We start from the raw sequence: 22789 nt of genomic DNA, 5'->3' as shown, positions 1-22789 counted from the left end.
ATGAGGTCCTTTGACCTCGGAATTCCTCAGCCTTTAAGGTTTCCTGGTATTCAAAGTTCCTCCATAGATTCCGAAGTCTTTAGATTTCACGAGATCTGGGCATTTGGAGCCTTTGAGCCCATCCTATCCAAAATATAAGCCGGCCTGACGGTATCTTGATCTCTAAGTAATATAAATCATAACACAAGTCTTCATTACTGATCTATTGTCTTGTCTGAATGCTCTCTCGGTTGGAATATTTTCTCATACTTTGGGCTCATAGGCCCGTCAACCATATGCCAACGAGGTCCCATAAATTCAGTCACTATCCAATTTATTAGTCAGTCTGGCTTCTTATTTTACATAACGGTGTTCAACTCCCCTTTGGAGTCCAAGAACTTCGTGGCCTTTTAATCCCAAGCCTTCATCTTCCAGACTTTCAGCAAGATTTGAACGAATTAAAAAAAAATTAAATTAAAAATATCCTGTATCAATGATTCCTTTAATAAATATCAGTCCTTCTTCGAATCTTTAGAGAAGTTGAGTGAGTCTACTTGAAAGAAGCTTAAAAACTCAACACCTTGAGTGACAAAACAGACTAATTTTGTTATTTGTGATAGATAAATGCCATTGCTACTAATATACTAATAACAAAGAAACTCAATCATTTAAACCACTTGGTCTATAACGAAGTTTCTGAAAGGAATGCGGAAAAAGTAATTGACGTAAGCACAGCTCAAGATGTACATCACTATAAGAACATCCTCCATTAGATGTTAAGAGTCAATAACTACTTAAAACCTATTTCTTAAGTCCAGTATTCATTTAATAACTTTAACTTTCATAACTTAAGCCAAGAAAAGAATGTTAACCGCCTTGAACAGGACCTACATTGTAAATGTTTCAAACTTTAAACTAGTGTAATTGTTTGAACCTTTTCATGTCGAATTTACGGCATTGTACTGTACTAATAGAGACTTTTAATTTTATATGCTCCAACTATGCTATAATTTAAGATTTCCTTATTACTCCTTGCGGGTCATACCCTTGAAATGACAGACAAATGGAAGTTAGTTCAAAAAGTATATTTATATGTGCTGTAATGATGAACCAAGTTTTATTGCTTTACCTATGATTGATCGGTACACACACACACACCTTTTATACCCTGTATAGTGCAATAATCTAGAACAAATGTTTCTCACAATAGCATATATGGAAGGTATACTGAAACTTTTAAGTATACCTTATGTTTTTAAGTCGGTAGAAAGCCTTCAGTGAACATTAAATGCAAGAAGTCCTAGTTTGAATGGAATAATCTTAATTTTCGTAGAAGACTTGTACTGCTACTTCTTCGTGAAAGAATCGCGTTTACTCCTCCAAACATTGTACGGGCACTATCTTGAAGCCGTACAAAATATAAATAGTTTTTAATAGGATAAAAACCATAAAATATAAAATCTTATATACTTTCCGTATTTTACGATTCCTACTAGTTTATACATTTATCACAGTTACTATGTAACGTACCTCATACCTGTATATACTGTACTCACTCGCATTGTTCCTATTTTATTACAAATTTGTAAGGTATCACCTAGGCACATTACAAGATTTCAATAAACTTGCAAGATTTAAAGATAAAAACGATCCGAGAATTCTATAAGCGTTTTACGTATTAATGTGATACCTGGTACCTGATTTGTAACTATTCATTTCACAATTCTATTTATAGCAGGCGTATTTTGAAATCTTAAGACCTATTGAGGAATATGTTATTATTCTAGATGTATTATAGTTTCCATGAAAAGACTTATTTTTCGACGCGAAGTTGTACAACGTTCGTAATTAAAACTTTGCACAAGATTTGTGCGGTCCCCATCTTGAAACTTTTTTTCAAGCTTGTTAACGAACATAGTTAAATCATGTGTATGGCCTATCAATATATACTTCTTCATTGCGGTAGTTTTAGGTTTTGAGTATTATGATTGGCCAAAACAGAAAGGGATTTGAACTTCCGTCGTGTGCGTGATCACAATAATCATACGTCTATGACATCTACCTAATGGAGATATGGACCTAAAAGACGTAAAATCTGCTTCGCACTGAGAAATGTTTGGTATGAGATTTGTCATTTTCCATTTAAAAAAAAAGCTTAAACCAAGTATTTTTAATTTTTAGTGTAGAGTACTTACTCTCTTACGTTTAGCGACTCGTAATGGGTTAGAGAAACGTTACAGGAATAAATAGATTTGAGATTTCATTAGTCTAAATCCTGGAAACAAACATTTACCAACCGGTAGTTAGTAAATGCAATTTCATGCTTTAAAGTTATGTAATTTCAAATCTACGTATATTTTAAGAGCAGACTCTCAAATATATGTATATTTTAAGACCATTTCATGCAAGTTCATGTCACAAAACGCGCTGGCCGCAGCAGGACAGGTCGCGGCTAGCGGGGCACTCAGGAGCTCTGCGGTGGGCGAAAGTGACCACCTGGGAGGTCAAGGTTCCTTGCAAGAGCGGCGGTGGTCGATTTTATTCACTCTCAGTTACCAGACTATTTACTTCCTTTCTCCGAGGCCACGGCTGCCTAAAATAGTAACCTTTTTGCTGACGAAAACTACTATACAACCAAATTAAAGTCAGGTTATCAAGGTAGTCTCGAGTTATCAAAAACTTTTAAAAGTTCTAGATTTGAATAGAATAGTATTGGCAGCAACCATGATTTTAGTCCCATAAGAAAAATATTAAATTTCACACACTTGTAATATTATTATTATACTAACAATGGAGGGAAATGTCAAATTTTGAAGATACGATTAAATACACACCGAAACGCTTTTTAGTTTTCTTATTTGTTTATTAAAGAACATTAAAAGCGTTTGAATACTTCTTCTTGCTTGAATATTGAAAAAAGTAGACTTTACAACAAAACTTTTTGAATATAGAGGCTTACACAGTAACTACATACTTTAAGAAGGTTGAGAATAGTTACGAGTACAATATTTATAACACTGTAAATAATGAAATGTAAGTAAAATTTGGTATATTTTACATTAACAGAATGGGTTAATTTGTTTTAGATCATAAATAATTTTGAAGCAGACATATTTGAAAAAAAAACTTCTAATTTGTGTACTGGTATTTCTAAAAATCCTATCTCATTCTCAACAATACTTTGCTACGCTTTTGGCAGGTTTGTCTGTGTCTCTCACATGGACAACAACCGGAGCACGAGTTATGAAACATGTGACGAGTTTTGTTATATCACGGACATTACACAATGTCTAGTGATAAATCACGATATCCGCCCAGTTTCCGGTGAAAGGTGTCCACTTCCGTGCAGCTTCTCAGAGTCGGATGACTCATTATTTGGTACTGTCGCACAGTCTCACGTCGCGTTGGTTTGTGGTATTATGTCTCACGAGGCGTTACAGAAATGCAATTCTTAGCTGTCAGTTCTCTGTTCTCATTCGCTGTCACCGGAATAGTTATGGAAGAACTGATTGAATTTTACAATTTTCCTTTTCAATCGGTTGTTTTTATATTGAAACGAGATTTTCAGTTGAATGAAACAATAGATTGAAAACCTGTTGAGCTTCCCATTTTTTCTGTATTAGGTCACTGTAGATAAATTAGAGACGGGCTACGCAATAATACTAAGAGACAAATACCAAACTAATATAACTTTCATATATTAAATAGTGTTTAATATAACTTACTAGTGTTGTAAACAAATTTACACTGAACTTTAGTAAATAAACTAACCATCTTCACTGTAAATACCTACATAAGAAATTAAATATATTAATTAACATTTAAAATGTCTTAAACAATGCATTATGTGACATAATTCATAAATACTTAATATTTTAAAGATGTAAGTCTGAATGATAACAACGTAACACAAGGAACTCTTAAAAAATAATAATCGATAGAATAGTCTATATGCAGTAAAGTAGTAAGATAGGGTGACCTGGTCGCCTCGGGGATAGGCTGAGCAGTCCTACAAAAAAAAAAATAGGGTGGTCGGCACTAGAATAGGACGGGCAACCTTGGAGTAGGACGGTTGGCCCTTCATTAGGACTGACAGTATGTTTGGTTATGTGAGTTTCAATTAGTAGATTATAAATAATAATTCTCTGGTTATCTGGTGTAACCAGTGATTTTTATTTAGCCTTTTCATTTTGGCCACCAATTTATACTCTCCTCCTACGTTGTTTCCACCCCCCCCCCCATTTCTAACCTGATCCCCTGGCTTGTTGATGTTAAGGGAAGAGATGCAGTTTTATATCATGCATATATTTAAACTACTAAATTGATTTTATTGAAGTGTTCAACACATATTTCAGGTGTTTCACTTATAGTTTATAATTGTTTTGCCATTTACAAATTTTTTTTATCTTTAACGATTACTCCCAGAGGATAGGGCTACAACGAACGCATTACGCAGCCCCGTTTTTCGTTAATGCGTTACGCAGCTCCGAAGGTGCCGAAAATGTCAGTTGTAACTGTTAAATGACGCGTGTCGCTTGGTGTAAACTTTCAATGGTAAACACCGAGTAGTGATTTGTATTACTTTTCAGGAACTACAAATGAACGTGTGTGAATAGTAATTGGGAAAGTGTGTGTTACAAAGGAACGCTTAGACCTGTTACGAGACCTACGATTAGGACTGATAATAACCTGTGATCAGAGACACAAGTACAACAACACACGATTACACTAAGAGGATTACATTACGAGGTGTGGCGGTCCCTTACACAACGCGACAATGAGGCCAAAATAATCGATTTAATTATTTAGGCCGTTGCACTTTCACTCGACCTTTAGGGCGTCTGTGACATTTCCACGTTCACCTTATGTGCCATGCCACTGCCCGGGTTAGCTGCTAAAGTGTACCAGCTTGGCAAACTAGCTGGAATATACAAAATTAGTTTACTTAAAGTTTTCTTCTTAAATATGTGTTTATGAAACGTAGATCTACATTGAAAAATATATTTACATTTGTAATTCCACAACACGGGAAAGTTCCTGAACTATATTGTTGTAATATATTTCCTTAACTTCAACTGTATATTGAATTATGATTGGTAAATTGGTATAATACAAAACTTAAAAAAAGCTTTCAATGATTGTGAAAACATAAGTTATGCGTAGCTCATATCTAAGAAGAGTAAGTTATTACTTCCTATAAAACTGCTACGCAATCAGTCTCAAAGCCACGTATACTTTTGTGATCCCATAAAATTATATTCCGTCCTAACTAGGCTAGGGGTTGTTTTTCACTGACTTGTTGAATAAAATAACAATCAAACGGAGTACCGAAGGAACTGACGAAACCTAACTAAAGTCATGCCGATCAATCCAACAAAGCAACTTCATTACAAATGCTGATAACTTATTTAAAATGGTTGTATTCACTTCGGTTACAACTTTGTCCATTCTGTGCTTTACTTACTGTGTTCGTGGTATCCAAAAGATAAATGTAAAACATTTGTATAGCTATAGTTTAATTTTGTTTATCTCAAAATTAATATTTTCTTGGACCCATAGGAACTCATGGATAACAAGTCTCTAGAACTTTTCTCATCTCAATTTCTAGTTTCATGAAGTAGAAAATGTCCGAAGTACAAAATTATGACCCCCAAAATTGGTGAAAACGAACGTTCTGAACTAAAATTACAACTCTAATTTCGTTTATAACGAAAAATAACAAACTTATATTCAAGTAAATTACCAATTCAGCTGTTTGTATTTTTAATCACACCAAGAACATAGCCAGGAAAGATGGGGGGGGGGAATCCAGGCAACTGATATTTTCCGGGAGTGGACAGAGAGTAAGGCCCCATTTTGTTCTTTAAAAAGTTATTGACCCATTTCTTTGTTTAGAACGATCTTTCAGCAGTACATGTCAGTAATGCTGAATTATTTAAATAATAATAATCGTATACTAAATAAGTAATTGAAAAAATTGAAAATTTTGGGGGGTTCTGACCCCTTGGATCCCTCGCTGACTACTTCCTTCAATCACACCAATATTTCTAACGACTAATCGTGTTTCAGGTAACAGCTTGCCGGTGTTGGACGCGCCAGCATGCCCAGAGCAGCACGGCGTTCAGACGTACGAGCACCCAGAAGCATGTGATCACTTCTTCAAGTGTACTAACGGCACATTGACGCTGGAGCAGTGCGAGAACGGGCTCCTGTACGACGGCAAGGGCAACGTACACAACCACTGCAACTACCACTGGGGCGTCGAGTGCGGAAACAGGAAGGCTGTGTGTACGTACACTATACAACATTCTATAACAGAGATTGTTGTGTGAACTAGTTGGTTCTCAACCTACTTTGGCTAAAGGACATTCAAAGGTGGTGCAAGTTCACCATCCATGGTTTGCTAACCACCAACTATACGTTGTACTTAGCTTGTACGTAAGATTGAAAATAAACTGATACAATAGATTATCAAAGAATCCTTCAAAACGTAACGTTTCCATACATTTCATCACGAAGTTTAATCTCCTTAGACCTTTTGACCGTTTTGGCCTTTAAATCAATAATATTCTTCCTTGGATGACGAGGAACCGAGTTTGAAATCACTAGGATCTTTCTGTCAAGAGTTATTGCACAGACGGGCAGAGTGCAGAGACAGACAGACGGATTATCCTTAGACATTTTGTCCCCAAAACTAGTTGCGTTCTTCCTTGGACCACGAGGAACATGTACCAAGTTTAAAATATGTAGGCTCTTTTTATCAAGAGGTAACGAACAGCCTAACAGATTTTCCCTCTACGACAGGAAGCTGAGAAATTGCACTTAGTCCAAAAAGAACGTTTGCAATGCTTCCGTAGTGGCAGGTTTTATGGATGGGTAAGGTCTGGAGTAAGAGACGCCTCCTGTCAAGATCCCAGAGGAATTATTTTGGGCATTAATCTCAGTCATGTCTCCTTGGAAAAAGAGGAAGCCATGTCTGAACCAACTTCTCCAGTCAAATGGCACGCCCTTATCTCTAGGCTAGCAACAGCCCTTAACTTTTAATGAGCCCCGCCAACTCCAACAGTAGACTACCAACTCCTGCAGTAGACTAGACCTATTGACCTACCCTTGCACCCCAATATCTCGACATTTGCTGTTAGTAATGCTCCTGGACATCCATAATGTTGCCCAGATTGAAGTGACGCATCAGTTTATGCTGTGCCCATTGTAGTTCCAACTGGAAAGTATAAACCAGCCTGAAGTTAACCCTCCTGGGAAGCATAACAGATAGTCAACGACAGAAGCATCTAACGGGTCCGTAGTAATGCATGAAAATATCTTCTTAAGATGTTTGTTGTGTTCAGATATTTTCACCAACGAAAAACGTGTAAAAGTCCTTAATTTTATGTCAGATAGTAAGCGATCCATTATTATCACAAAAGCTGTCGCTAAGTTGTGTTGCTCTAAGTCTTAATAACTCATACAGTATTTGTTTTAATTGCCCACCAAAGTGCCATTGGTGGTGTTGCTGCAGCTAGATCTTGCGTTGAGTACATAGTACATACTATCCACATGATAAATCAAGCTCTGCTCAGTTTGATAAAGGATGTTTTCTTACAGTGGTACCAGAGAGCTCCCCAGGATGTGAGTACAAGTTCGGTATCTACCCAGAGAGCGCGTCCTGCAGCACCAACTACATAAAGTGTGAGCACGGATACCCTTACCAGACCCCTTGCGAGCCTGGACTGGCCTACGACGACAAGACTCACTCCTGCAACTGGCCTGACCTCCTGCTCGACTCCTGCAACCCTGAGGGTATTACTCTAGATTGTATTATACCCTCATGTATTGTATATAGATAGTCAAGGCCAGCGAAGGATACAGTCCAGTATCAAGTCAAAACCTAGTTATGATGTTGCTTAAATAAAACAAAACGTTGGTTGTAGATCAAAAAAGAGAAAAATTTACTAATTTGATCATACAAATGAATAAAAATTCTTAAAGCAGCATTTATAGAAAAAATGTGAAAGATCATTCAATTTCTGGTGAAACATTTATGAAATTCATGTATTCTCTCAGTTTTCATCGTAGTTAACAATTGTTTATTATGGATTTATTTTTATTGGTTTAAAATCTATTTTTTAAAACTTCAAATACTTTGTTCACCAACTTAAGTAAAAGGGATGGTAATGCATATTTTTTAATGTATCATACCATAACTACTTTTATATAACCCGTCGTTAACGGCTCGTCGTTGAGGTCGTGTGTGTTGGGACTGTAGTGAAACGACCTTGTACGTTACCTCATAACAAGAACATTACATTTCAAATACGTTAACGGCATTATTTGTGGTCGTAGAGTTAGAGGAGGTGTCTTATCTTAAAGGTATGATTTATACGCATCAAACATTTTAATATATATTAAATATATATATATATATAATATATATATATGTATATATATATATATATATATATATATATATATATATAGGATGTTTGTATATATATGACATTGATAGACTCAGAAACTATTTGACCGATCATTATGAAAATTTGTATTTATATGTACTTTTCCATAGAAAATGTTTATATGCTATGCCCATTAATATAACTCGCCACCAGGCGGAGCTGCAAAAGATAACATGTTTCAAAGCGTCTGCACATTATAAACTGTAATTACGAGACAATTACGTATCTTAAAATAGTCAAGCACTATTTTAAGGAGCTAAGTTACGATTTATATTTGTCTTATAATAATACATTTCTGGTTGAACTTAAATTTTTAGTGATAGACCACTTTATAATAAAGTATATGTACATGTAAAATGGCTATAAACATACATACACTTTTGACAGATTTTCTTGATCATGGCAACAAGGCAAATTCCACATCGGCGTTTGAAATATAATTCACTTGAACCAGAAGTGTTGAGACATGGTAAAAACTCACATAAGCGTTAGAAGCCGCGGGAAACATATAGTATGAAAAAAATGTAAAAGCATTTGAGTACGGATCGATCACGTAATAACTACTTGACGAATTTTACTTGGACATTCTTAGGGTCTTTGGTTAACTCGTAAGCCAATTTCTATTTTGAAAGTTCCTCCTGGCTCAGACCCACAGGTCATAAAAGTTGTGAAAAATCCCATCTTGGTCTCTAAATTTGTGAAGTATTAACTGAAAGAGCCTGTTAAACATCAACTGTTCTGTGCAAACGATGACAGCACATCCATATTTTAAACTAATTTATGTATCATTATAATTTTTTTAATTTTATTTCCTTGAAAGCAAAAGTAAGCTTAAGTAACAACAATCTTTTTTCGCTTTTTTCTGGAATCGATTTTTAGCATAGTGTTTACCCAGATAAGAAAATAATAAGGTTTTGGACAAATATACTTGTAACTGTACGTTTGAGCACATATTAAGTATGCAGTGCTTGGTCACCACTGTAATGCAGATATAAAGACTGTAATACTATCTAACTTGTACTATAGATGTAAAGAGTGCTATAAAACCCATCTTCGACGTTAATTGATTATATAATCAAGGCAAAATCAATCGGTATAAAAAATACTACTACGATCGGAGTAAGTTATAATGGTCATATACACACACTATTTGACGAATTTTCTTGAACGCATCGACAAGGCCAAATCATTGGCTTTGGAAATCTAATTCACTCAAACCAGAAGTGTTCATACACGATCAAATCCTACGAAATCTCGTGTGAAGCCGCGAGTAAATGCTAATAGTCATAAAAGTATTCAAATAGTTTAACTTGTTCTTTTAGTGCCATCAGAACAGTCGATTGTTGATAACATCCCCAATGAAAGTACGAGGTCATTTTTTTATATATCTCTCTTTTTAGGACTATTTTAATGCTTCATAACTGATATATGTGATAAAAAAACTTCCACCGAGGGTTCTATGATAATATGTTTAGTACACATTGTGACGATAGTACCTTGGCAAATTAAAATTATAAAATAATGAACAGTTGAAACTGTGCTTGGCAGCCGTGCTTGGATTCAAGTGTCCCGAGAAGGTTGACCCTCACTCCACCGCTGCCAAGTTCTGGCCCTACCCCAGGTTCGCAGTCCCCGGAGATTGTGAGCGCCTCATCACCTGTGTCAACGGCTTCCCCCGCCTCATCACCTGCGGCGACGGTAAGGTCTTCGATGAGTCCACCCTCACCTGTGAGGAGCCCCAGGACGCCCGCTCCAAGTGGTGAGTAGCCAATTTTCAAGTTTAAATTTTGAACAATTTTCCAGAAATTTATATTTTGACTGCAAGGGAGACTATGAAAGTATTAAGTTGTAAATAAATTTACGTTCTACACTTTTAATAAATCCAAAGACAAATTCAACAACGAACTACTATCTGTAAAACTAATCGCTGAGAGAAAGTATATTCTTGTTGTTACTAGTACAAAGGCAACCCTTATGTTATGCAATCAGTTACCGCAGATTTCTAGTACTGTAGTAGTATTGTTTAATAGCGGCACTTTTCAACTATGATATAGAGTTATGCCCCGGCTGTATTGGAGAACCTTGTGGTTTACACCGTACTCAAGCTTGGAAAATTTACGCCCATATTTTCGATCATATAATTATGTAAATGTCTCATTTAAAAATAACAGGCAAATTTCTTGTAAAACTGTATGCTTTTTGAATAATGAACGATTATTTATACTGGGGCGAGGGGTGTCCTTGCACTGTATCGACTCTCCCCCTTATTCTGTTTGATAAGATCCTCGCACAGGCCAGTGGCCCATGAGGAAGGGCAGAATGAGGCTTAAAAGGGGATCGGCTTCTCCTTAAAAAAAAAGATTACGAAAGGTCGGGATTGTTTTTCTGGATAACCAGTACAAATATTGATAAAGCTAAGAAGGGTTTAAATGCTTATTAATTTCAATTTTAACTGAATCATGTCCCATAATTCTGTGACTGAAAATATGGGCGTAAATGTGATTGAAGGTCAGTACTTTTCTTATGGAACTAAAATGAAAATGGCCACCAGTACAGCCGCGTAGAGAGATAGAGAAGTAGAAGTGATCGGTGGAGGCCTACACGTTGAGGGTCACTCGTATCTCAATGTCAAAGTATGTATGTGCAGATTAGCCTTAACGGTATCCAGTTTAGCAGGATGTGGCTAGTCGTTGCCTTTATCCCTTATTCTTCTCTGAGTGATACAGTTGTGTTACTCTTATTTTAGAGAAATTGATTGCAGTGCTACGGATGACTCAGGGTTTCATTCTCATGAAGAAAAATCACGAGTCGAAGGGTTGAAACAGGCATAAATATGAATAACACGAATTTTGCAGATTAAAAATTGATTGTTTAAAGAACCAGAGTATTGGATTGTAAATGTCCTGCTGTTTTGGAAAGGTAGGCCTAATCGAAGTGTGTTGAACTTGACTTTCAAAATCTTCTCAAATATTATGACTGTTTGGAAACTTACTTTATAGGCCTTTTAATAGACAAAAAACGCCTTTTTGAAAGAAATAGGTGTCATCAACACCAGAAAAATTCGGGATTATCAAGTAAAAGCTCCACACCAAAACCAGTCCTTGATAGGTCAGAGTGTATGTAGCCTGCAGAAATGGCCTGATAGCCTTGAGCGAAACAGATCCCTGATCCCAGGATCTCCAACAAGCATCAACGCTGCCACAGGCATTAGAATTTCTCAAATAAATCGCAATATGTCTGCTGGAAAACATTGCAGTTGTTGGCAGAAGTACGTCTCTCTGCACTCTATTCAGACCTGCGACATTAGGAAGCTGGTGGTTTGTATCGGTAATAACATAGGGATGCTAAATTTAGCATCAATATTGCTACCTATCTGTTAAGTCCGTAGTTTTATAGCGTATTGTATTTTGAAAGTTGTGATTGTATTGTTAGCACATTTTCAGCCAGATATAATTTATTTATATTTTCTGTAATTTAATGTTTAAAGTGTATTCCCACGTAAGTTTTGTGGAATTCAATTGTATTCGAGTACTTAATTAATGTATTGATAGAATATATTTGAATAAGTTTCATTATTTGTTAAATCTGACATTTTATGTTATTATTATAATGCTATTTAATTATTATTGTCAGTGGACGCATATAAAGATGGACGCTGTATTGTTCAATTATATTTGTTATTAATACATGTATGTAAGTGGGGTATATACATGTTCATAAAGATTTGTTTTCTAAATAAATAAATAAGTTTAGTGATATACTTTTATTTTTTATAAAACGAAGTCATATTTTGATTAAATAAGTGTACTCATTTCATTAAATATCACATTCCCGTAAGTTCTTATTTTTAAGAAATGTACAAGTCATTTACTCGAAGAAATATTTATTTATTGTTAATTCGTATTATAACATACTTTAGATCTGATGGCCGAGATCTCAATTATGTAATGTAGTATACCTATACCAAGTTTATAGTATATCAAGCATACTTTGTTTGGTGATATTCCCCTAAATATTTCTTCGATTGTCCTTGAAAAAAAAACAAGTCATCGTTAATGTTACAATGTAATTGTGGAGAGAATATATAATCTTTATTTATTTCTTTGGTTGAACCAAATTTATTTAATTTATTTAAAAAAATTTAACTAACGCGTTTGCGATATATTACTTGGAACAAGGAAAGAGGACGAAGTAATGATTATTTAGTAAATGTTTTGCATTTTATATACGGTACAGAAAAAATATTGAGGTATATAAAGAAATAGATTATCCATCTATTAAATATACTGAAAAACTGTTTGAAAAGTTTGTTTCAGTAACAACTTTCTATTAAAAGGTCAAAGAATAGTCTATTTTCAAAATATATATGTTATTTATTTTGCTAAGAATAACATTAGAAGAGCTGTTACTTATTTAGTAGACAAAAATATTTTTCCAACGAATTTATGAAATCCCGGTAACTTAGAAGGACAGTATTACATTATGTGGGACTCATGATTCTTGAAGGAGACGAGATAGGGCCTATGGTTACTAATTTTATAAAGGCAAAGTACATCCTTCTAATGAATAGTTGAAATACTTCCCTTGAAAATAAAAATGTTTTAAGGACAAGGTGTTTTTGGACTATTGCCAAATTTTTCCTTCATTCAGCTAAGTATCGTAGTATGTTGTAACAATATTATATTTATTTGAAACTTTGTACATATATGTGAAACCTTTCAGTCTTTTACTGCAAATTTACTGCAGATCGATTTATGATGACAAATTTAAGTGTTGGACTAAAGAATTTTTCTAAAGAAATTAGTACATATTTACATATTATTTATTGCACTATATTTATAGCAATTTTATTTGCTTAAGACACTTGGTGCAACAAAAACATGTTCGTTCACCAACTTAAAATATTGCAGGACCTTGAATATGGGACCTTTGTAGACAACGCTCACAGCTATTCATCTAACATTGTTTATGAAAAAATAATCTCAAAATGTTCCTTCAATACCGAAATAAGTCTTCAAAATCATGGAAGATGACAAATTTGGAAAATGTGTTACTTTAGATAGTTTAATAGTTGATAATGTTACAAATTTAATTTTTATTTGGCTGACAACGACTGTTACGTAATAATCCATACAAAGTAATTAAATGAGCCTATCTAGTCTAAAAGGTAAAAAAAATCGTGAATCCCCATTCTTGCAATACGTAAAATCTAAACATGGGCTAACTTATAAAACCCGGTTAACTCTTTAAACCTATAGGCTCAAATATATTGTACTGATGTATGAATCAATAAAAGGTAATTCAAATCTCTGTGGATTCCGTCCGATGCCCTAAAACAGAATGATACAAATATGTAATATGAAAATCGAATGTAATAATGAATTAAATCCTGATGTGTAAAACATATTTTATTTTATTTGTAAGTAATTCTTAATGAAATATCAATTACTTTCAATGTACTGACACTTAAACTTTATAGATTTATTTATATGTTCACATAAATAATATTTACTTTATTCCTACAGCCATAAAGAAAGAATTTATTATTATTATTATTATTATTAGTATAGAAGTTGTTTAGTATTCAATCCTATTAGAGGATAAATAAGTTTCATTATGTTCATATTATAATAATTATATTTTTAATTACAATTAAGTAAATTCATATAGTTACTCGTCACAATCGTATTTAATTTATCACAGCAGTTTGTTTTCAATGTGCCATACTACATTAAAGACTACTATTAATTTGTATGACTACTAACTAATTTTAAAATTGAGAAAAACCGGAGATTACAAGACTTTTATTTGTTTTAGATGCTGTGAACATTCACTACTGATTCAAATATGTAATGAGAGGGACAATATTCTCTTTTACGTATAGTAAATATACGAGTATATGACAATATGTCAGTTTAAAACATTTATTTTGCAATTTTATTTTGAATTTCAAACTCAACCAATTTTTCCAAATATCCTTATTTAACTAGTATGTTTTGTATCATAATGTACATCATCTGTCTGAAAGTCTTATTTTGGTTATATCTATATATATATATATATATATATATATATATATATATATATATTAAAAAATTACTTTCGACATATGAGAAAGTAAAATGTGTTTAATACGAAAATGAGTATATTATCTATTTAAATATGTTGCTTACAATTTAATGAAATGTATATGAGATATAAATTTTATGTAGCGTGAAAAAGGTTTTCAGATCGTGCTGACGATACTTTTGCTTTTTGTTTCAGTGGTTTCGGCAAGAAGTAGATGAAGATGTATTGAACGGAAGGAGGCGCCATTTATTTTAAAACCATTCTAAAAGCGGAAGAAAAGTGTTAGAATAATCCTGAGGGTATCTCTTGGTTTCCAAAAGTCACAACGTACAACAGTTTATCAAAAGAATTTTTGTAAAAATAAAGGTTGCCAAATGTGTGTATATTAGTAATTATAAATAGTCTATGTAACTATATTAATTAAATTTTGTACAAAAATACTTCTTCACTGCTAATTATTGGTATGTATTATTTGTGCCTCGAACATATTTTATTGCAAATCCCAACGATCTGAAAGTTATTAAAACATAAGCACAACATTCAGTTGAATATTATTTCATTGTTGTACATTTTTTGTTAACTTAAGTTAAGGTACTAAAAATACCTTTTAACTGTTTTTTTATTTTAACCAATACAGTCCTACACCAAATAACAGAAAACTAACGGATGTTCTCTACTTTTAACTGAGAACGTCAATTCGAAATTACATGAGCTGCATGTTGTTTAATTATTAGTCTAAATTATTTTTAAGTCAAATAACCCAAATTTTTCAAGGCATTTGGTAATTTTCGTATTATTGCCAATTAAAAGTTTAGCCTGATACAAATGATCCAGCCCCATTTTGTTTAAATAATGTATCTTTGAATCGTGATAAAGTTTTTATTTCGAGAATATGGTTTTTATTACCATTACAAACCCATATAAACTGTTGATAATAAAATGTGTTTGCTTATAATTTTTAATTCTCTGTTGTAACAAATGAAGCAACAATAAGAATGATTAGTTCAATCTTCGTATTAAATTATACTTGAAACTGATTGTAATATAATTAAGGTGATACAATAAGTTTTTTAACGGTAAATAATTTATGTGTTTTGAATTGATAGCCTTTTGACGACAAAAAATGCAGAAAACTAGTATCACTGTGTTAGGAATTACAGAAATTTAAAATATAAAATGTATGCAGTTGCGTAAACAGACCCAAAATAAAAACAGCTGAAGATAAAATGCGAAATTTTACGTTATCTACACGAGTAATAGCTTCTGGGAGTGACGGTTTTCTATTAATTTATGACTTAATGAATCCCTATACTTTTAATTAGAATATTATACGTTTTAAACAAATTTCCTAAGAAACATATATTTTTAATTTCCTTTAGTTATCTTTAAAATACTATAAAAATTCCATATTTTTACCTGTATAGTTATTTATTATTATACTTTTAAAAAATCTACTTCGAACTCCAATTCCTTGGGTAATATTTTTATTATTACTGTTTTCAGAAATGGTATCTAGAAAAAATATTCCACAAGAAACTAATTGCGCCTCCTTAATCATTTCTTTTTCAAGTGTGCTCTGTGGTAGATGTCTTAAAACCATTTATTGGAAGCAACAAGAATGTTCACGTATTCTATACAGAGAGGACATTTAAAGACGCGTTACGCAAATGGGTCTGTACGCTTTGTTATAATTAATGTACAGGATAATGCTTATATCCCCATCGTGTATACGACAGTTTTCAAATACCTGTACCTTTATCTGTACCTAAATAACAATTTATATTAATATTAATAATTAAAATATTCATATTAATTCTTCAAACTCCGTAATTAAGAAGATTTTGGTAATGATTAAAAATTGCCCAAAGTTAAACTGTAAAATATGATACGAATTATAACTTCAGCATCGTGGTTAAAGGTAATCATAATACAATATGGATATATCTAGCTTTTATTAATAAAACCAACATGTATTCTAAGATTCAGAAGTAACTTATACTAACTGTAATCATATGAATATCCGCTAAGTATATACAAACATCAAACTTCATACATCTCGTTTAATTTTAATCTTCTTTTAATTGAATATAAACTTCTAGCATTCTAGACATAGTTTAATTGAAAGAACATACGTTCCGAGTTTTTAATACACAAACATTATACGAAAAATAAATAAAATCATTTCCTTATTTTTGACAATCAAGAAGGGTACTTAGGTCATAATGATAGACAATAATTGTTGATTTTATTACGTAAAAAAGTTCAAGGATTTATCTTGGTACATAGGTTAGTAAATTCACTAAAATACTGATGGTGAGTATAAAAAGGTTTTTGAAAAAAAAATCTAAATGTTCTTTCATTAATACTGACAGGTTTCAGCATCTTGCTAGAAATCTATTTTCTTTTTTGTATCGTATTATTTACATTTTATATTTTCGTTTGATACAGTTTTTCTTACTTTTTGCTTTAATTGATACACCTATCTGTGTAGGTGTTTTCATGTTTTAAATTTGGCTAATTTTTCAATCCAAACATGGAAATACATAATTTACTTACCTGGACTAACAGTATTTCACCTTTTTCTGATGAAAGATTTCATAAATTTTACATTTGTAAGACAATGAAATAGTAGGCTACTCTCTTGCTTTTATTTTTTATTGAGAGAGACGTTGGTTAACCTACTGTTTCCGTATTATTATTATTATGTATGAAAAGCAGATGTTACAAATATTCCAAAAGAACAAGCATTAAATATAACAAATCACAATTTGGAAACGCAAAACTAAAACAGATTGTGGGAATTGCATGTTAAAATTAGGAACTGTCTTTAAAGTAAATAAATGTTTCCTTTAAAGTGATGAGTTTACGTTTTACATTAAGCACAGGTACAGTCGAAAGCTTGACACCATTGACCACGTTAGAATATACAATAACAATTCAAAAAAGAACATAAGTAATACTTGCCATCTCAAATAAGCCAAGACGAAATGAAAGCAGCTGAAGAATAAAAGAAGAGTAACGATCCAGACTATTTTAATGTGAGACAATACTTTGTATTTCTTACCTAAGTATCTTGTATTACTGTAAAATTTTTTTTTTTTATTAATTAAATATCGCTCAGATAGTTTAAAGATACGGTTCTAATATAGTTGATGTAGGTAATGTCAACTGTGGTCAATTTAGTGGACCACACGAAAAGGTGAAAAAACAATAAAATTGATTTACAGATTCTAATAAAAATAAAAAATGATGAAAAAATTGTAAATTACAAAAGTCAAATTATTGAAAACTGAGTAAGTAAAAATATTATGTTTTGTTTGATTTTGTTGAAACTTATTATTTATAATACATCGGAAGAAAGGAGTGCCTAAACATTTCAAATACGTATAACATGATTAGAAGTAAGGATATTCCAGTCTCAACTTGAAATTTTAAGTAGTAAATATGTGAGGTAAACATTTAAGTAGTAAAAGCGTTATACAGAACAAGAATATATTTTTGTAGGTTTTTGCCTGAATAACGTTGTAGTTAAGTAGTTGAGTTATAGTCTTCAATATCCGTTTTGTGACGCCATTTCCTGCATCAAGTAACGAAATGGAATACCCAGGCTTTCGCTGGATGAATAAATATATTCATAGCAGCTTATATAAACTTAACATTTTCATTAGAAAGTAAATTTGTATTAAATATTTTTTAATTATACTTTTTACATTGAATGTAAACTTTTGGATTATTGAAATTTGTATTTAGTTATAAAATTGTTTTATTAACTCAGATTTTTATGGATTCTTATATATTATTTTTGTCATTAAATCTTTTTATTTTATGGCAACAATCAATCAAATACGGTATTATAATGTTTTTATTATTTTAGTATATCCCCTTCAGATATCTAATATGCATTTATAAAACATTCACGTTATTAACATGATCTGTATATACAAATATTGTTTACCTTAATAAAATTAATAATATACTTTAAAAATATATAAAACTATATTTCTTCCAAAAACTTTCTTAAGACATTACTTGTTTCACTAAGAGTGAAACTTATCATTTTCAGGTAGTGCCTACGAGGAGTTATAGGCAATCCTTGCAGCACAATGTTACTTTTAAAGAGTATCTTGTTTTTACAGGCGTTGCAGAAAGTTTCCTTAATTACCCTAGTATAGACGTCTGATAGAAGCTTTTATTGTAATGTTGAATAGTAAGGAAAATGATCTATAAACCTTATCAGTGAAGCGTTTGAAGCTAGATCGATATCTACGTTAAAGGACATACCTCTCCTTAAGGGATATTCTTAAGAGATACTCCTTAAATTCGATGTGTTTCTGAGTTACTTCTTGGTACGTCACAGAGCCAACGAATTGGGATTGAATATCGTAGAATTCATATTAAGTCTCGTCTTAAAACCATTAATAAGATGCATTCACGTCATATGACGATGTCAGATAACCCGTCCGCACAATCCACATGAATATTTCTTACATTCTACTAGATTACTTTATTATTCAAGCAGATATCTGAAAGCAAAACTGTATAAAATTGTATGACTCATGTATTTCCTATGTTATAGATGTACAGTTAAATTAAGAATTTTAGTTTGGTGAAGCTAAATCTGTTATTTAACTAAGTCTGGTACCCAACTTTAGATGTAAACATTCTGTACAACAATTATTTATTACTTTCATTTAATGAATATAAATAAGTAAAAATGAACTTTATTCATGAACATTTTCAGCCAAGAACTGTCTTTCAAATCATCAGATCAACACTAAATACTAACTGAAACTAACAAAACTACCTAACTCACAGTTCAGCACCCACAAACTAGTTGGTATTGAATAAGAATTCTTTCTCCTTATCTTTAAAATACGAGCAAGATAAAATCCTTCTTAATGTTCGCGGGAGGCAATTGAAAATTCTGGGGCCAAAATAAGAGAAGAACCTTCTTCCGACGTCCAGCCTCAGTTTGGGAAAGTGAAGACTTCTGGATTACCCATCCATCCGCCATATTGGTGGTTGATTCGTTGAGACTTCCTCCGGTTAAGGCTCAAGGGTATAAAAAGAGAATAATTAAGGGGCATTGAAAGAAATTAGTTATATAGGAGATACAGGCAGAATCTGGTTAATCCATTTTTGTATGTGACTAAACAGAAGGTAACTATAAGGTAGCTAAACATAGTATAATAGTATAATCTTTCCTTAGTCATATCTGGTACACGGATCCAGAGTTCTCAATGCAGCATGACTGTTAAATTTAAATTTAAAAGTAAACTCTACGTCATATTTCAAAAGTACCCGACAGGAAAAATTTCTTTAAACACACGTATTACGGTGAATAAACTATTAACACTAAGATTTTGTAGAATGCTAAATTTAATCAAAAAGTATTTTACTTTTTTAACATTTGAATATTACTTACATATGTTACTGCATTTATTTGTAGATATAATCGTATCGTAGTATTACGATATAATCAAAACACTCATATGATCTGTCTTTCTTCTGACACTCAAAATGAGGAACCAAATGTTTATAAAATTGTTGTTTTTGTGGCTCTTCACACAGTTTAGTATGTAAGTTGAATGTATTTAGATCAACATGTATTTACAAAATACAATCTATACAAAATTATACATATACACGCAAAATGCTATGTTGTAGTGTAACTAGTATTTAGTGTTTAAACAAGGATTTAGGATACTAACAGAGCAAGATATGACATGCAGGTGAACGAAAATTTTTAATTTAATATAATTCATAAATTTGTATCTTACGTTTTGTCTGCATTATTAAGACATAATAAATGAAAAATGTAATGAAACAAAATGCACCCCAAGTAATATGAAATTGTATGTTAGAGCTATACTAAAACCTGGTAATAATGTAAACTTTTCATTTTCAAAACCTAGAGAAATGAAATGAAATGAAAAATGACTTTATTAGAGGCGAAGTTAGGACTATAAAGTCCTCTCTACCACTTAACCTCAGAAATGTGGGTAACTTTCAGATTCAGCACCCAAGAAGACATATCATTAATATCCAATACTGTTATAACTGGACCTATTGTAAATATGTAAAAATGTAGCCAATCTAAACCAAATGTTGATATGATAGATGTAAATAATATCTATGAAACATTTAATAAATTATCTGTATTCACAATAACATCAGACTCAGCAGTAAATGAACTGTAACTAAGAACTAATTTAAGATATAACATTTATTAAGATGTAAAATTATTCACACTAAGGTGATATTTTTACACACTATTAAAGGAAGATTTAATGCTCTGGAGGAAGGCAAAACAGCAGCATAAAAAGTGCGTAATATTGAAATAATTACTTTTTTCTATAAGGAAATAAAATTTAGTGAACTCCAAAGCTTTTAGAAACTGACAGTAGACCTACTTTCCCCCCAAAGTTAATGATCCTAACCAATAGCAATGTGCTTTCTTTTGCTAATTTTCAGTAATAAAAAATTCTTTTCTGAAGTTTTTCTAAAATTAAATGTAAGATTTCCATGGATTTAAACATGGTAGAATACACCGAAAGCAAATGTGTTTACATTTTATGGACGTTTTATATCTTGAAAGTACATTTATGGAACGCGTGTCGTAAATGAAAAAGGCAACAAATGGAAATAAATTGTTGTAGCCAAAAATAGCAAAATGTTATAACAACTAAGACGCTAAAACATTCTAGGCCAAGGTTAGCATATCTTGTTTAGCTTGTATTATTCGGCTTGAAATTGCAGTCTTAATTTGTCAGAAATTTGTCGGAATTTGTTGCGACAAATGCTATGAAGCCTTTGGAGAGTGTCAAGATGAAGAATATTTTTAAATTAACTGAATCTTGAAAAGTTTGCTCCTGGCGAAAGCACATAAAAACAGTTGGAAGAGTAGTACTTCTCCGATTGAATTTCAGTACATGGTTGTTGGTGAATAACGTAATCGGCAATAGCAAACGCTTCTCTTACATAACCATTAATTTTTCAAGCATATACTTGTCATTGCAAATACAATCAATGTTCCAATTGCTGGACTCTCTGCAAGGGAAGTTTTCTGTAGCCCTACGTCTGTTTCTAATTTTAAGAGGAATAGGCTATATAATCATTACCCTGTGTTACTTTTACTTTCTTCCATGTCTTACATTTTATGGAATCATATTATGCATATCGTAAACTAAAAATCCTTTTAGAAGAAATCAGAAAAAAGAAGGAAGCCTGTACATTGGTAAAGGTTAATGGTTATTATGACAGCAATTCAAAACAGGTGTATTTTCATTGCAATTACTGTTATCCACTGAAATGTACAATTAACGCTGAAAGGGATAATATAATAAATAAATAAAATAAAAATAATAAAAACCATGTTAATAAACGAGGATTAATTTTAAGTTTATTTGTAATGTTATGTAATCTATTATATTATTAATATTTTATTATTGAATTTAAATTATTTTTGTGTACAAAGTATATTTTAATTTAATTTAAACTGCTAACCAAGTTTTATTTTTATTTCATGTAGTTCATTTTCAACAGAGAAACTTATTGTTATTTTTTTTTTATTGATATATAAAGGAAAGGTAGTTGTGTGTAAATAAATAAAACTATTTTAGAGTAAAAGGTACAAGTTGCACTTCAGGAAGATTTTAGTTAAGTTTTAGATTTAGTTCTGAGTTTAAGTTTTAGATTAATAGTAGTGATAAGACTTATGTGGACGCCACAGAGAGCAGCCCGGCTGAAACAATTGAACTTTTATCTGGACGCAGATAAGATACTTGTAATTTAAGTACTTGCACTGGCCACACTACTTGTAAAAGTGGTCAGTCTTTCCAAAGATTGTATTTTGTTAATGACTGTACATGTTTGCTGTTGGAAATAAATTCAATTCTTCAATTCTTCAATATTGTATTCATAACGAATCTGTCCTAAGTTAAATGGCGATAGTTTCCAATTTGTTAGAGTTCCATTTAAAAATTTCAAGTTATAAGCCATACTCCCAACTTGTTATAACGCAAGGCCATGCAACGAAACTGTTTGACAATATATATCTTTGACTCTGACAATTTATATAACATTAACTCTTTAAAAATGTTAACAATGGTGATATATCTAATACTTGCATCTCTTTCTTCACTGCACCATATTATGATATGAACATTTTAAAAGATTTGGCTGAAGAAGATTACATATTATTTAGTTAAATACCTATTTTTAAAGACTACATTTGATTCAAATAGAAATAATACTATCGAATCAAGGGAGGACAATAACTAAAACTG

At 32.1% G+C, this 22789-nt stretch overlaps 1 protein-coding gene across 1 annotated transcript in view; it reads left to right on the top strand.

The window, feature by feature from the left end:
- The window catches only part of LOC124360209 (protein obstructor-E), a 28718-nt gene extending 13326 nt beyond the window's left edge, over positions 1 to 15392 (top strand). Inside the window, exons 2-5 of the mRNA XM_046813617.1 lie at positions 6049 to 6267; positions 7582 to 7776; positions 9981 to 10191; positions 14697 to 15392. Of these exons, the coding sequence (XP_046669573.1) occupies positions 6049 to 6267; positions 7582 to 7776; positions 9981 to 10191; positions 14697 to 14715 (644 nt within the window). The 3' untranslated portion in view covers positions 14716 to 15392. The remainder of the gene's footprint in view (positions 1 to 6048; positions 6268 to 7581; positions 7777 to 9980; positions 10192 to 14696) is intronic.
- Positions 15393 to 22789: the final 7397 nt, after the last annotated feature.

The sequence above is a fragment of the Homalodisca vitripennis genome, chromosome 4 (genome assembly GCF_021130785.1).
Source record: "Homalodisca vitripennis isolate AUS2020 chromosome 4, UT_GWSS_2.1, whole genome shotgun sequence".
Lineage (NCBI taxonomy): Eukaryota > Metazoa > Arthropoda > Insecta > Hemiptera > Cicadellidae > Homalodisca > Homalodisca vitripennis.
The sequence above is the reverse complement of the archived record's forward strand: the minus strand, read 5'-3'. Positions and strand labels throughout refer to the sequence as shown.